Source organism: Mesoplodon densirostris, chromosome X (assembly GCF_025265405.1).
Source record: "Mesoplodon densirostris isolate mMesDen1 chromosome X, mMesDen1 primary haplotype, whole genome shotgun sequence".
NCBI lineage: Eukaryota > Metazoa > Chordata > Mammalia > Artiodactyla > Ziphiidae > Mesoplodon > Mesoplodon densirostris.
In genome coordinates, this window is record NC_082681.1 from 76,981,131 (window position 1) to 76,996,738 (window position 15,608).

A 15,608-nucleotide genomic window follows, 5' to 3' on the forward strand; every position below is an offset into this window, starting at 1 on the left:
AGACAGGTTGGGGTTAAAGGAGCAGCTGATTCGGGGGCTCTGGCTCACTCAGTTCGGGGGGAGGTAGGGGTACGGAGGCGGGGCGACCCGGCGGCGGCACAGGCTGGCGTGACATTGCAATAGCCTGAGGCATGCGGTGTGTTCTCCTGGGGAACTTTTCCCTGGATCACGGGACCCTGGCAGTGGCGGGCTGCACAGGCTCCTGGGAGGGGAGGTGTGGATAGTGACCTATGCTTGCACACAGTCTTCTTGGTGGTTGCAGCAGCAACCTTAACATCTCATGCCTGTCTCTGGGGTCCACGCTGATAGTCGCGGCTCGCGCCCGTCTCTGGAGCTCCTTTAAGCGGTGCTCTTAATCCCCTCTCCTCGCGCACCATGAAACAGAGAGGCAAGAAAAGGTCTCTTGCCTCTTCGGCAGCTCCAGACTTTTTCCGGACTCATTTCCGGCTAGCTGTAGCGCACTAACCCCTTCAGGCTGTTTTTGTGCAGCCAACCCCAGTCCTCTCCCTGGGATCCGACTGAAGCCCAAGCCTCAGCTTCCAGCCCCTGCCTGCCCCGGCGGGTGAGCAGACATGGCTCTCGGGTTGGTGAGTGCTGGTCAGCAGCGATCCTCTGTGCATGAATCTCTCTGCTTTGCACTCCACACCCGTGTTGCTGCGCTCTCCTCCCTGGCTCTGAAGCTCCCCACCTCCACCACCCGCAGTCTCCGCCCGTGAAAGGGGCTTCCTAGTGTGTGGAAACCGTTCCTCCTTCACAGCTCCCTCCCACTGGTGCAGGTCCCGTGCCTATTCTTTTGTCTCTGTTTTTTGTTTTTTCTTTTGCACTACCCAGGTACGTGGGGAGTTTCTTTCCTTTTGGGAGGTCTGAGGTCTTCTGCCACCGTTCAGTAGGTATTCTGTAGGAGCTGTTACACATGTAGATGTATTTCTAATGTATTTGTGGAGACGAAGGTGATGTCCGCGTCTTATTCCTCTGCCATCTTGAAGCTCCTCTAAACTGATGAGGTTTTTCTTCAGCTTTGTAGAGGCGTACTTTACCCTGATAAGTTTGTTGATCAGAATAGCTTTTGCAGCTGGTTCTTTGAGAAGATAAACAAAATTGACAAACCATTAGCCAGACTCATCAAGAAAAAAGGGAGAAGACTCGAATCAATAGAATTAGAAATAAAAAAAGAGAAGTAACAACAGACACTGCAAAAATACAAAAGATCATAAGATTTTACTTCAAGCAACTCTGTGCCAATAAAATGGGCAACCGGAAGAAATGGGCAAATTTTTAGAAATGCACAAGCTGCCCACACTGAATCAGGAAGAAATAGAAAATATGAACAGACCAATCACAAGCAGTGAAATTGAATCTGTGATTAAAAATCTTCCAACAAACAAAAGCCCAGGACCAGATGGCTTCACAGGCGAATTCTACCAAACATTTAGAGAAGAGCTAACACCTTTCCTTCTCCAACTCTTCCAAAATATAGCAGAGGGAGGAACACTCCCAAACTCCTTCTAGGAGGCCACCATCACCCTGATACCAAAACCAGACAAAGATGTCACAAAGAAAGAAAACTACAGGCCAATATCACTGATGAACATAGATGCAAAAATCCTCAACAAAATACTAGCAAACAGAATCCAACAGCACATTAAAAGGATCATACACTATGATCAAGTGGGGTTTATTCCAGGAACGCAAGGATTCTTCAATATACGCAAATCAATCAACATGATACACCATATTAACAAATTGAAGGAGAAAAACCATATGATAATCTCAATAGATGCAGAGAAAGCTTTCGACAAAGTTCAACACCCATTTATGATAAAAACCCTGCAGAAAGTAGGAATAGAGGGAACTTTCCTCAACATAATAAAGGCCATATATGACAAACCCACAGCCAACATCGTCCTCAATGGTGAAAAGCTGAAAGCATTTCCACTGAGATCAGGAACAAGACAAGGTTCCCCACTCTCACCACTCTTATTCAACATAGTTTTGGAAGTTTTAGCCACAGCAATCAGAGAAGAAAAGGAAATAAAAGGAATCCAAATCGGAAAAGAAGAAGTAAAGCTGTCACTGTTTGCAGGTGACATGATACTATACATAGAGAATCCTAAAGATGCTACCAGAAAACTACTAGAGCTAATCAATGAATTTGGTAAAGTAGCAGGATACAAAATTGATGCACAGAAATCCCTGGCATTCCTATACACTAATGATGAAATATCTGAAAGTGAAATTAAGGAAAAACACCCATTTACCATTGCAAAAAAAAGAATAAAATATCTAGGAATAAACCTACCTAAGGAGACAAAAGGCCTGTATGCAGAAGATTATAAGACACTGGTGAAAGAAATTAAAGTTGATACAAATAGATGGAGAGATATACCATGTTCCTGGATTGGAAGAATCAATATTGTGAAAATGTCTCTACTATCCAAAGCAATCTACAGATTCAATGCAATGCCCATCAAACTACCACTGCCATTTTTCACAGAAGTAGAACAAAAAATTTCAAAATTTGGAAACACAAAAGACCCCGAATAGCCAAACCAATCTTGAGAAGGAAAAACGGAGCTGGAGGAATCAGATATCCTGACTTCAGACTATACTACAAAGCTACAGTAATCAAGACAGTATGGTACTGGCACGAAAACAGAGAGATAGATCAATGGAACAGGATAGAAAGCCCAGAGATAAACCCACGCACATATGGTCACCTTATCTTTGACAAAGGAGGCAGGAATGTACAGTGGAGAAAGGACAGCCTCTTCAATAAATGGTGCTGGGAAAACTTGACAGGTATATGTAAAAGTATGAGATTAGATCAATCCCTAACACCATACACAAAAATAAGCTCAAAATGGATTAAAGACCTAAATGTAAGGCCAGATACTATCAAACTCTTAGAGGAAAACATAGGCAAAACACTCTGTGACATAAATCACACCAAGATTCTTTTTGACCCATGTCCTAGAGAAATGGAAATAAAAACAAAAATAAACAAATGGGACCTAATGAAACTTCAAAGCTTTTGCACAGCCAAGGAAACCATAAACAAGATGAAAAGACAACCCTCAGAATGGGAGAAAATATTTTGCAAATGAAGCAAGTGACAGAGGATTAATCTCCAAAATTTTTAAGCAACTCATGTAGCTATATAGCAAGAAAACAACCCAATCCACAAATGGGCAAAATACCTAAACGGACATTTCTCCAAAGAACATATACAGACTGCCAACAAACACATGAAAGAATGCTCAACATCACTGATCATTAGAGAAATGCAAATCAAAACTACGATGAGATATCATCTCACACCAGTCAGAATGGCCCTCATCAAAAAATCTAGAAACAATAAATGCTGGAGAGGGTGTGGAGAAAAGGGAACACTCTTGCACTGCTGGTGGGAATGTGAATTGGTACAGCCACTATGGAGAACAGTATGGAGGTTCCTTAAAAAACTACAAATAGAACTACCATATGACACAGCAATCCCACTACTGGACTATACCCTGAGAAAACCATAATTCAAAAAGAGACATGTACCAAAATGTTCATTGCAGCTCTATTTACAATAGCCCAGAGATGGAAACAACCTAAGTGTCCATCATCGGATGAATGGATAAAGAAGATATGGCATATATATACAATGGAATATTACTCAGCCATAAAAAGAAACGAAATTGAGCTATTTGTAATGAGGTGGATAGACCTAGAGTCTGTCATACAGAGTGAAGTAAGTCAGAAAGAGAAAGACAAATACCGTATGCTAACATATATATGGAATTTAAGGGAAAAAATGTCATGAAGAGCCTAGAGGTAAAACAGGAATAAAGACACAGACCTACTTGAGAATGGACTTGAGGATATGGGGAGGGGGAAGGGTAAGCTGTGACAAAGTGAGAGAGAGGCATGGACATATATACACTACCAAGCATATGGTAGATAGCTAGTGGGAAGCAACCCCATAGCACAGGGAGATCAGCTTGGTGCTTTGTGACCGCCTGGAGGGGTGGTGTAGGGAGGGTGGGAGGAAGGTAGACGCAAGAGGGAAGGGTTATGGGAACAGATGTATATGTATAACTGATTCACTTTCTTATAAAGCAGAAACTAATAAAGAAGAAAAAAAAGATGCTACCAGAAAACTACTAGAGCTATTCAATGAATTTGGTAGAGTAGCAGGATACAAAATTAATGCACAGAAATCCCTGGCATTCCTATACACTAATGATGAAATATCTGAAAGTGAAATTAAGGATACACACCCACTTACCATTGCAACAAAAAGAATAATATATCTAGGAATAAACCTACCTAAGTAGACAGAAGACCTGTATGCAGAAAATTATAAGATACTGATGAAAGAAATTAAAGATGATACAAATAGATGGAGAGATATACCGTGTTCTTGTATTGGAAGAATCACCATTGTGAAAATAACTCTACTACCCAAAGCAATCTATAGATTCATTGCAATCCCTATCAAACTACCACTGGCATTTTTCACAGAAGTAGAACAAAAAATTTCACAATTTGTTTGGAAACACAAAAGACCCCGAATAGCCAAAGCAATCTTGAGAATGAAAATCGGATCTGGAGGAATTAGGCTCCCTGACTTCAGACTATACAACAAAGCTACAGTAATCAAGACAGTATGGTACTGGCACAAAAATAGAAATATAGATCAATAGAACAGGATAGAAAGTCCAGAGATAAACCCACGCACATATGGTCACCTTATCTTTGATAAAGAATGCAGGAATGTATAGTGGAGAAAGAACAGCCTCTTGAGTAAGTGGTGTTGGGAAAACTAGGCAGGTACATGTAAAAGTATGAGATTAGAACACTCCCTAACACCATACACAAAAATAAGCTCAAAATGGATTAAAGACCTAAATGTAAGGCCAGAAACTATCAAACTCTCAGAGGAAAACATAGGCAGAACCCTCTATGACGTAAATCACAGCAAGATCCTTTTTGACCCAGCTCCTAGAAAAATGGAAATAAAAACAAAAGTAAACAAATGGGACCTAATAAAACTTAAAAGCTTTTGAACAGCAAAGGGAACCATAAACAATATGAAAAGACAACCCTCAGAATGGGAGAAAATATTTGCAAATGAAGCAACTGACAAAGGATTAATCTTCAAAATTTACAAGCAGCTCATGCAGCTCTATATCAAAAAAACAAACAACCTAATCCAAAAATGGGCAGAAGACCTAAATAGACATTTCTCCAAAGAAGATATACAGATTGCCAACAGACACATGAAAGGATGCTGAACATCATTAATCAGTATAGAAATGCAAATCAAAGCTACAATGAGATATCATCTCACACCGATCAGAATGGCCATCATCAAAAAATCTAGAAACAATAAATGCTGGAGAGGGTGTGGAGAAAAGGGAACACTCTTACACTGCTGGTGGGAATGTGAATTGGTACAGCCACTATGGAGAACAGTATGTCAGTTCCTTAAAACACTACAAATAGAACTACCATATGACCCAGGAATCCCACTACTGGGCATATGCCCTTTGAAAACCATAATTCAGAGAGAGTCATGTACCAAAATGTTCATTGCAGCTCTGTTTACAATAGCCAGGAGATGGAAACAACCTAAGTGTCCATCATCGGATGAATGGATAAAGAAGATGTGGTACATATATACAATGGAATATTACTCAGCCATATAAAAAACGAATTTGAGTTATTTGTAGTGAGGTGGATGGACCTAGAGTCTGTCATACAGAGTGAAGTAAGTCAGAAAGAGAAAGACAAATTCCGTATGCTAGCACATATATATGGAATTTAAGGGAAAAAATGTCATGAAGAACCTAGGGGTAAGATGGGAATAAAGACACAGACCTACTAGAGAATGGACTTGAGGATGTGGGGAGGGTAAGGGTAAGCTGTGACAAAGTGAGAGAGTGGTATGGACATATATAGACTACCAAACGTAAAATAGATAGCTAGTGGGAAGCAGCTGCATAGCCCAGGGAGATCAGCTCGGTGCCTTGTGACCGCCTGGATGGGTGGTATCAGGAGGGTGGGAAGGAGGGAGACCCAAGAGTGAGGAGATATGGGATCATATGTATATGTATAACTGATTCACTTTGGTAAAAGCAGAAAGTAACACACCATTGTAAAGCAGTTATACTCCAATAAAGATGTAAATAATAAATAAATAAATTTTAAAAAAGAAAGAAAAATTTAAAACAAAATCTTTAAAAAATTGTGTCAGAATATCTTATTGGTACCAAAATAAATGAGACAATAGAAACATAGAGAAAAAAAAGAATAGCTTTTGCAATTTTCATGGGCTTTAAGAAAATTCAGTGAATTTGCTTATGAATATTGATAAGAACATTCTGTCATTCATAGAACTCTTAACTTTTATATGCATCTAGATGATTTAGCTTCTTTATAAGAGCATACATTTCTTTAAGTACAGAGATAACTGCCTAGTCTTTCTCTTGGAAGTCCCCACAGTGCTTAGTATGGCCCTGTATATGACATGTACACTAATTTTGAGACAGAGTTTAGTTTGTTCAGTGAAGAAGTGTAAACTATTACAAAAATATTTGCTGATAGGATTTGCAAAAATACCTTGACCATTTCTCAATTCTATATCAGGATGCAACAGCAGAATGAAACTCAGTGGAAGACCCTACAGACACATGGGAGTCCTTGGAACTTCAAAACTCTATGACATTCGGAAAACTATCTTTACCTTCACTCCACAGGTGGGTGGACTGAGCTTTAATGTGCATTGAGATGAATGGAAGTAAAAGAGAAACACTATAGAAATAAAGCACTTAGTGGCGTTGAGACAAGTGTCAGAGTTTCACGGGACCTTGTATATATTAAGTTGCTCAGTAAATAGGGTTGGCCAAAAAGTTCGTTTGGGTTTTTTCCATAAGATGTTATGGAAAATCCTGAATGAACTTTTTGGCCAGCCCAATCTTTGTTGGGTTGGACTGAATTGATCTTGAAGCACAGAGCTATGCCAAGTGACATTGGCTACCAAGTGTAGTCCTGGGTGTTGCAGAAACAGTGATTAAGGATTTTATAAATGTTGGAGTACTTTTAAAAGTACTCTTTATTAAAGATTAAACATAATACTGTATCCTTTATAAACAAAATATTGTCTTTTTTATTCAGCTACTGAATTAAGTGTTCTATTTGTTTTGGGGAAGGGCCCTTTTTACATGCCTAGAAATGTCTGATATCCTCTTCTAAACAAAAATGTCAGTACTGTTTTAGCCATGATTATACACTGTTTATTAGCCTGATGTTTATTACCCATATTATAATAGCAAGCCTTATTATACGTGTGTATAGGAGGATAAACTATTTTCTGGAAAGAAAGCTTAAGCTTTCTTTTGTCATCTTACATCTGAAATAGTGCAACTGAGGTATAGATGAAAGAATAATGGGCCATAGATTCTATCTCTGATTTTACCATTTGCTAGTCATATAACTTTGCTAATCTACTCAGTGTCTCTTGTCCTTATTTTTTTATCCATTAAAAAGGAGAAAAGCCCTCACTGGGTTGTTAGAATTAAATAAAATCATGTACTTGAAAACACTTTGTAAACTATAACACACTAAAAATGTCCAGAACTACTATATGTACCAGTAAGCCACCAGATACTTTGGGAAGAATTAGGCATTAAATTTGGAGGTATTGTTGCCCCTGTGATATCTTATATACCCTTGTGTATATGTGAGCACTTTGAAATATTATTTGATAGTTGTAAGGGTAAATTATTCTGAACTGTTATTTTCCTTTTTCTCAGTTTATAGACCAGCAACAGTTCTACCTGGCTCTGGACAACAACATCATAGTGGAAATGCTTAGAACAGATCTCTCCTATCTCTGTAGCCGCTGGAGAATGACAGGCCAGCCCACCATCACCTTCCCCATCTCACACAGCATGCTTGGTAAGGATGTATGAGGCAAGGAACGAATGTATTTTTGAAATAAGTCATGTGGTTAGCCCTTCAAAATCATAGAGCCACTGGAAAGCTACTTTTTGTCATTTATTCTTTCAGCAGTTTTTTTAAGCTCTTGTTTTGTGCAAGGCACTTTTCAAAGCACTGGGCATACATGGGGTGAATATGGCAGATGAGGTTTCTACTCTCACGGAGCTTATGTTTTAGAATAAATATGTAACAAATAAACCAATACACAAGAATATTTCAGGTGGTTTGAGAGCTATAATTCAAGAGATGTAATAGAATAACTTGTTTGGGGCTACTTCAGATAATTGGTTTCTAGGCCAATTTACAGAAACTTTATTAATATGATTCATTTTAAAGACAGTAATACTATATTCTGCATCTGTCTTACTCCAGTGGAGCATCGAGATTTTATAGATAAGTTCCTAGACTTCTCTTTGCAAGGCTTGCCTAACTGAAGCAATAAAATCTAGCAGGGAAAAGTAAAAAGCCTTTCAGTTTATCTTTCCTTTATTAGCTGGACTTCCTGACATTGCTTACTTTAAACTGAGTGAAAGGCTTTATTGTTCTTTCAATTCCTGGAGGACTAGAGCCAATACTGAAGCACTGCTTCCTTTCTGTATCTCTGCTGTTGCTTCCAAAGGCCTGTTTGTACTACCAAAGTACATAGGATTCCTTTTCATTAGAGAAGAATCCTTTGTCATAAATCATTCAAAGTCCAGACAGACTGTTAGGGATTTTGGTCACATCTCTAAAGTGCTTCAAAAGCACAGGAGTTGAGGAAGTAGGGTAGTCTTTCTTCTTTTTGTCTTTCTTCTTTATTTATTTATTTATTTATTATTTATTTATTTATTTTTGCGGTACACGGGCCTCTCACTGTTGTGGCCTCTCCCGTTGTGGAGCACAGGCTCCGGACGCACAGGCTCCGCGGCCATGGCTCACAGGCCCAGCCGCTCCGCGGCATGTGGGATCTTCCCAGACCGGGGCACGAACCCATGTCCCCTGCATCGGCAGGTGGACTCTCAACCACTGCGCCACCAGGGAAGCCCTCTTCTTTAAAACAATTAACAAGTGCCCATTTAATAACTACTGTGTTCCCAGAACTGCCTTTAGAAAGTATAAAGGATTAAGGAAAGTATAAAAAGTCTAATTGGAGAAACAAAGCTAATTCACAAAATTAATAGAAAACAATTCAAGACAGTATATAAAGAAGTACAAAACCATTAGATTAGTATTTTACAATGACAGTGATCAAGTTGTCAAGGAAAATTTCTTGACTAGGTGGGACTTATCCAGGCTTTTTGGGATGTGTAGTATTCATATGCGAGGAGAGAAGAAGGAAAGGTACTTTAGGTGAGGGAAAAAATACCATGGGTGAAACCTGGAGGGCAGGGATGCCCTTGACTTGTGAGTGGACAGTGAAGAGGCCAAGCTGAATAGAGTGGACCTTTCATGTTGGAATATAATTATCAACAAAATTGGATTAGTAAAATAGGGTCAGATTATGAAGACCTTGAAAATAAGCAGAGAAATTTAAAACAAATTGTCTCAGAAGTCTGAAGCTATTAAAAGTTTTTGAGCAAGGAGTGATATGATGAAAGTGATATTTAGGGAATATTGACTTAGTGACAGTATACACTGTAGTTAGACGAATCTGATATCAAGGAAACTAATCCAAGTATGAGGTGATGAGAAGATACACTGGATTGATGATAGTAAAAATTGAGTGGGAAAGAAGGATACAGAGTCATTTTAAACACCACCTGCAAGTCAGGTGTTGGCTGACTAGATATGAGATATGAATCAAGACAATGCCAACATTTAGAGAGACTAGGTATATAATGCTGCCATTGATAAAAGCAGAGAAATTATAAAGGAAGATGCCAGTTATAAAGGGACATGTTGAGTTTGTAGTGACAAAGAGGTTTCAAAATTGAAATGCCTAATAGTTGGGATGAGATATACAACCATAGCTTGGGAAGAAGAATAAAATTAAGATCTAGATTTAAGTCACAAAGTTTTGATACTTGGTACATGGTCACACAACAAAAAACAGAAGTATCAATAGCAATAATAACTGCAATGTTTATTGAGCACTTTCTCTGTGCCATGCACTGAGCTAAGTGCTTTCAGTGCATTATTTTGACATCTCTACAACAACCCTATTCAGGTAGGTACTATTAATAGCCCCCATTTTATAGATGAAGAAGGTGACTCATTGTGTAGTCACAAAGCTAGTAAGCAACAGAATCAGGCCTCAAACCAGGTCTGTCAGTCTCCAAAATGTACATTACTAATAGCTGTGTATTTTTGTCAGGGAAAACATTGTGCTGGTGAAATGAGAATGAACATATTAGTGATCACATTAAAATGTGAATTAGTTAAATTCTCATATTAAATACAGATTCCTAGGATAGGTAAAAGCAAAATCTAGCTAGATGCTACTTACAAAAGCTATCCCTAAAATAAAATTGTATGGAAAAACAGAAAATAAAGGAAGACATAAAGATATATCATGTAAATGCTAACAAAAAGAAAGCAGTTATGGCAATATTAATATCAAAAATAGCAAATAGAATTCAAGGCACAAATCAGTAAATGGGATATAAAGGATATTTTATATTGATAAGAGTTATAGTACATGAAGACGGTGGAACATTTATAAATTTTTATCTACTGAAGAATATCAGTGAAATGCATGAAGCAGATATTTAGGAAAACTTAAGGACAATATGATAAATCCATTGTACAGTCATAGTGGGAAACTATAACATACCTCTATCATAATGTCACAGATCCATTATACAAAATAATTAAAGATATAGAGGATTAACAGACTTGATTTTTGTGTTTATGGGTGTATGTGAAAGTATACCCAGAAAGACAGAATACACAAAGAATGTTTATTTTTTAAAAGTAGAAATAATATAGTTGATATTGCCAGACATAGCACATAAAATTAATTAAAACAAAAATAATATCTTAAAAACCTGACCATGAAGGAATTAATATTTTTGCAAATAATTCTTTGATTAAAGAGGAAATCAAATTTAAAATTATATAGTGTTTTAAAATGAAAAATGATACCACTACTAATCAAAACTTAAGAGATTTGGCCAAAGTCATATTTAGAAATTTTCATATTCTTGAATATTTTCACTTTTGAAAAAAAAAAAGAGTTCTGTTTCCAGACAAAAAGGAATAGACCCACTTCTCCCTATTCTTCCTGCTAAGTACAGCTAAAAACCCTGGACATTACTATAATACAAACATAAGAAGACTCTGAAAGTTGGAAAAAAGAAGGGAGACTGGCTAGGGACTTTGAACCTAAGAAATGACAGAACAGTGAATTTCCTGAGTTTTCCTTCTGCCTCATGTATCCTGGACTGGGTGCTGGAGAAGTTATCATCCCAGAAACACAAATGGGTATAGATTTTAAAAGATCCAGGAAAGACCTTCTCCCTCTAGCTAAAGGAATAGGAAAGGGACAGCCTAGCCAGACAGAAAACTTCTAGACAATAAATGTGTTCTAATCTACCCAAATACCACAGAAAAAAACTGCAGCCCCATTCCCATCCCTATCAGCGAGGCTGTGTGGGGAACTACTGCCTTCACACAGCTGTGAAGAGGTGCCCCCTCCCTCCTTACAGATAGTGTCTGAGAAGAACTAGTGGGGAGCTTAGACTTTCATCCTTACTGAACAGTAGAGGAACTCCTTCCACACCCACCTAGCAGTAACAAGGCAGTGCTCCCTTCCCTGCTGCACAATATCAGAGGAGACTTGTTGAATCAGAAGATTCAATAAGATCCACAGTCTTGTAAGATGATACCCCAAATTTCCAGAATACAATAGAAAATCATTCATACCAATGCCCAGGAAAATCTCAACTTCAATGAGAAAAGATGATCAACATATACCAATACCAGGATGACAAAGATGTTGGAATTACAACAAAGATTTTAAGGCAGTCATCATAAAAATACTTTACCAAGCAATTACAACCACACTTTAAACTTTAAAGAAGGAAGTCTCGGCAAAGAAATTGAAGAGATGGAGAACCAAATGAAAGTTTTAGAATTGAAAACTATAATAACTGAAATGAAAAACTTACTAGATAGGCTCAGTAGCAGAAGAAAATAGACTAAACTTGAAGATAGAACTATAGAAGTGAACAAGAGTAAAAACAGACTGAAAAATATGAACAGAGCCTCAGAGACCTATGGGACTAATAAAACATCTAGCATTCATGTTATCAGTCCCAGAAGGAGAGGAAAAAGAATATAGGGCTGAAGAAAGTATTCCAACTAATTATGGCTGAAAAAAATGGCAAAAGGCATAAACCTACAGATTCAAAAAGCTGAGAAGTTTCCAAACAGGAAAAACCCAAAGAAATTCATGCCAAAACATAATGATCAAACTCCTGAAAATTAAAGAAAAAGAAAAAATCCTGAAAGCAGTAAGAGAAATGATACATTGTCTATGTGGGAAAACAACTAGAATGACAGCAGATCTTATCAAAAACCCTGGAGAACAGAGGGAAGTGGCATAATATTTTTCAAGTGCTTAAAGAAGAGAATTAATAAACTAAGAATTCTGTATCCAGTTAAAATGTACTTGAAGAATAAAGGGGAAAAAGACATTCTCAGGTGAAGCAAAACTAAATGAATTTGTCTGAAGGAGATCTGCTCTAAAAGAATAGCTTAAAGGAAGTTCTTGAAATAAAAAGGAAATAATGCAAGATGGAATGTTGGAACATCAAGCAAGAAAAACAACAGTTGAAAGAGTAAGAATACAGGTACAATAGACTTTCTCCACTTCAGTTTTCTAAATTATGTTTGACGTTTGAAGCAAAAATCATAACACTGTCTGATGTGGTTCTCAAAGTATGTAGAGGAGATCTTTAATGCAGTTATATATTGGGGGAGGTAAGGGACTGAAAAGGAAATAAGTTTTTTTTCAAGCATAAACATTGTAAAGCAATTATACTCCAATAACGATGTAAAAAAAGGAAATAAGGTTTTTACACATCAGTTTAAACTCGTGAAATATTGACACTAACAGACAGTGATATATGTATAATGCATGTTTGTATATATCATGTAATACCTAGGGTAACCACTAAGAAGTCTATACAAGGAGATAAAGTAAAAAACACTATAGATAAATCAAAATGGAATTCTTGTGTTTCAGAAAGCAGGAAGAAAAAATAGAAGAACAGAGGAACAAACAAAACAATAAGTAAAATGGCAAACTCATTTCTAATATATTAATAATTACATTAACTGTAAATAGCCTAAATACACCAATTAAAAGACTGAGATTGGCCGAGTAGATTTAAAAATGACCCACATATATGCTGACTCCATGAGATTCACTTCATATGTAACAATATAGGTAGACGAGAATAAAATAATGGAAAAAATATGCCATGTAAAATTAATTTTAAAGATCAGAAGTGGCCATATTAATATCTGGTAAAATAGGCTTCAGAATAAAGAAAGAAAACATAGATAATAAAAATAATGTTAAGAATGAGGAAGGGGATATAGCAACAGAAATGGAGGAGTCTTTACAAATTATAAAAGAGTACCAAATACAATTTTATAAATCTAGATAAAGTTGACAAATTTCTAGAAAAGTAAATAATATAAGAATAAACTTAAGAAATAGAGACACATATAGAGAACAGACTTATGAATACCAAGGGGGTGGGATGAATTGGGAGATTGAGATTGACATATATACACTACTATGTATAAAATAGATAACTAGGGCTTCCCTGGTGGCTCAGTGGTTGAGAATCCGCCTGCCGATGCAGGGGACACGGGTTCGTGCCCCGGTCCGGGAAGATCCCACATGCCGCGGAGCGGCTGGGCCCGCGAGCCATGGCCGCTGAGCCTGTGCGTCCAGAGCCTGTGCTCCACAAAGGGAGAGGCCGCAACAGTGAAAGGCCCACGTACCGCAAAAAAAAAAAAAAAAAAAAAAACTAATGAGAACCTACTGTATAGCACAGGGAAACTATTCAGTGCTCTGTGGTGACCTAAATGGGAAGGAAATCTGACAAAGAGAGGGTATTTGTGTACGTAAAACTGATTCATTTTGCTGTACAGCAGAAACTAATACAACATTGCAAAGCAACTATACTCCAATAAAAATTAATTTTAAAAAAGAAAAAGCTTAATAAGAAATATGCATAAAATTATGTAAAAATTGTAAAGCTAATAAAAATCATAAAAGAAGATTTTAATTACTAGAGAGACATATCATGTTGCTTGATGGAAATAGTTAATATTGAGAAGATGTTCATTCTTATTAAATTAATCTATCAATGCAGTGAATTCCAAATCAAAATAAAGACAAATTTTTATGAACAAGCTGAATCTAAATTACATATGGAAGAGAAAATGTACAAGAATAACCAGATTTTTTAAAAACTAAAAACAAGAGAAGATAGATCCATTGGAATTACAATAATGATAAAGACAGCAATCCAAATAGCAGCAAAAGAATATAAATAAATACATTTGTGAAAATCATTCATTTAGGCCTGCTACTTTACATTTTATGCAAAATTAAATTCTAAATAGATTAAACAGCTAAGCAATAAGAAAAACTATAAAAGTATTAGAAGAAAGTATGGGAGAATGTTTTTGTGATCTTGGGCTGAAGAAAGCTGTACTTTGCAAGACACAGAAAGGAAAACTTGACAGATTTTAAAACATGAAAATCTAAATTAATCTGTTTCTAATTAAATATTTTATACAAAAATGAAGTGTGGTTGAGGCTGAAAGACAAATAATAAAGTAGATAAAATATTTGCCATACATATGATAGAGAAAAGAGTAATAGTCACAAAACATAAAGAGGCCTTGAAAGTCAATTGAAAAAAAAAGATTATTTATTAAAAACATGGGAAAAGAGCTTTCCAACCCAAGCCTGACAGAATGGCTCCTGCAAAGAAGGGTGGCGAGAAGAAGGGCCAGTCCGCCATCACCGAGGTGGTGACCAGAGAATACACTATCATCATTCACCAGCGCATCCATGGAGTGGGTTTCAAGAAGCATGTCCCTCGGGCACTCAAAGAAATCTGGAAATTTGCCATGAAGGAGGTGGGAACTCCAGATGTATACATTGACACTGAGCTCAACAAAGCTGTCTGGGCCAAAGGAATAAGGAATATCCCATACCGTGTCCATGTGCGGTTGTCCAGAAAACATAATGAAGATGAAGATTCACCAAACAAGCTCTATACATTGGTTACCTACGTACCTGTCACCACTTTCAAAAATCTACAGACAGTTAATGTGGATGAGAACTAACGGTTGACTGTCAAAGTTTTCGAACCACCAAAAAAAAAAAAAAATGGGAAAAGAACATGAACAGGCAGTTCATAAAAGAAATACAAATAGCCAGTCTATACATGAAAACATGCTCAATCTTACTAGTACTAAAATTAAAACAATGTATTTTTTAACGTATCAGATAAACAAAGATTAAAAAGATTTATTAATACCATTGTTGTTAAAGATGTGAGGAAACAATCACTTTCTATACTGATGGTAGACATAGTGGCACAACTTTTTAGTGTGCAGTTTGGCAGTCTATAAAGTTTTTAGTAAGTGTTCCCTTTGTTCTAACAGTT

General features: G+C 37.1%; 2 protein-coding genes across 4 annotated transcripts in view; both read left to right on the forward strand.

The window, feature by feature from the left end:
* PHKA1 (phosphorylase kinase regulatory subunit alpha 1) overlaps positions 1–15,608 on the forward strand; it is a 131,974-nt gene that overhangs the window by 80,366 nt on the left and 36,000 nt on the right. For all 3 annotated transcript variants that reach the window (XM_060086309.1, XM_060086310.1, XM_060086311.1), the window contains 2 exons: positions 6,637–6,746; positions 7,803–7,947. In XM_060086309.1, coding sequence (XP_059942292.1) covers positions 6,637–6,746; positions 7,803–7,947 — 255 coding nt within the window. The remainder of the gene's footprint in view (positions 1–6,636; positions 6,747–7,802; positions 7,948–15,608) is intronic.
* LOC132482262 (large ribosomal subunit protein eL31-like) lies at positions 14,911–15,285 on the forward strand. Its single transcript, XM_060087431.1, has one exon. It carries the CDS (start codon positions 14,911–14,913, stop codon positions 15,283–15,285), a length of 375 nt encoding a protein of 124 aa, XP_059943414.1.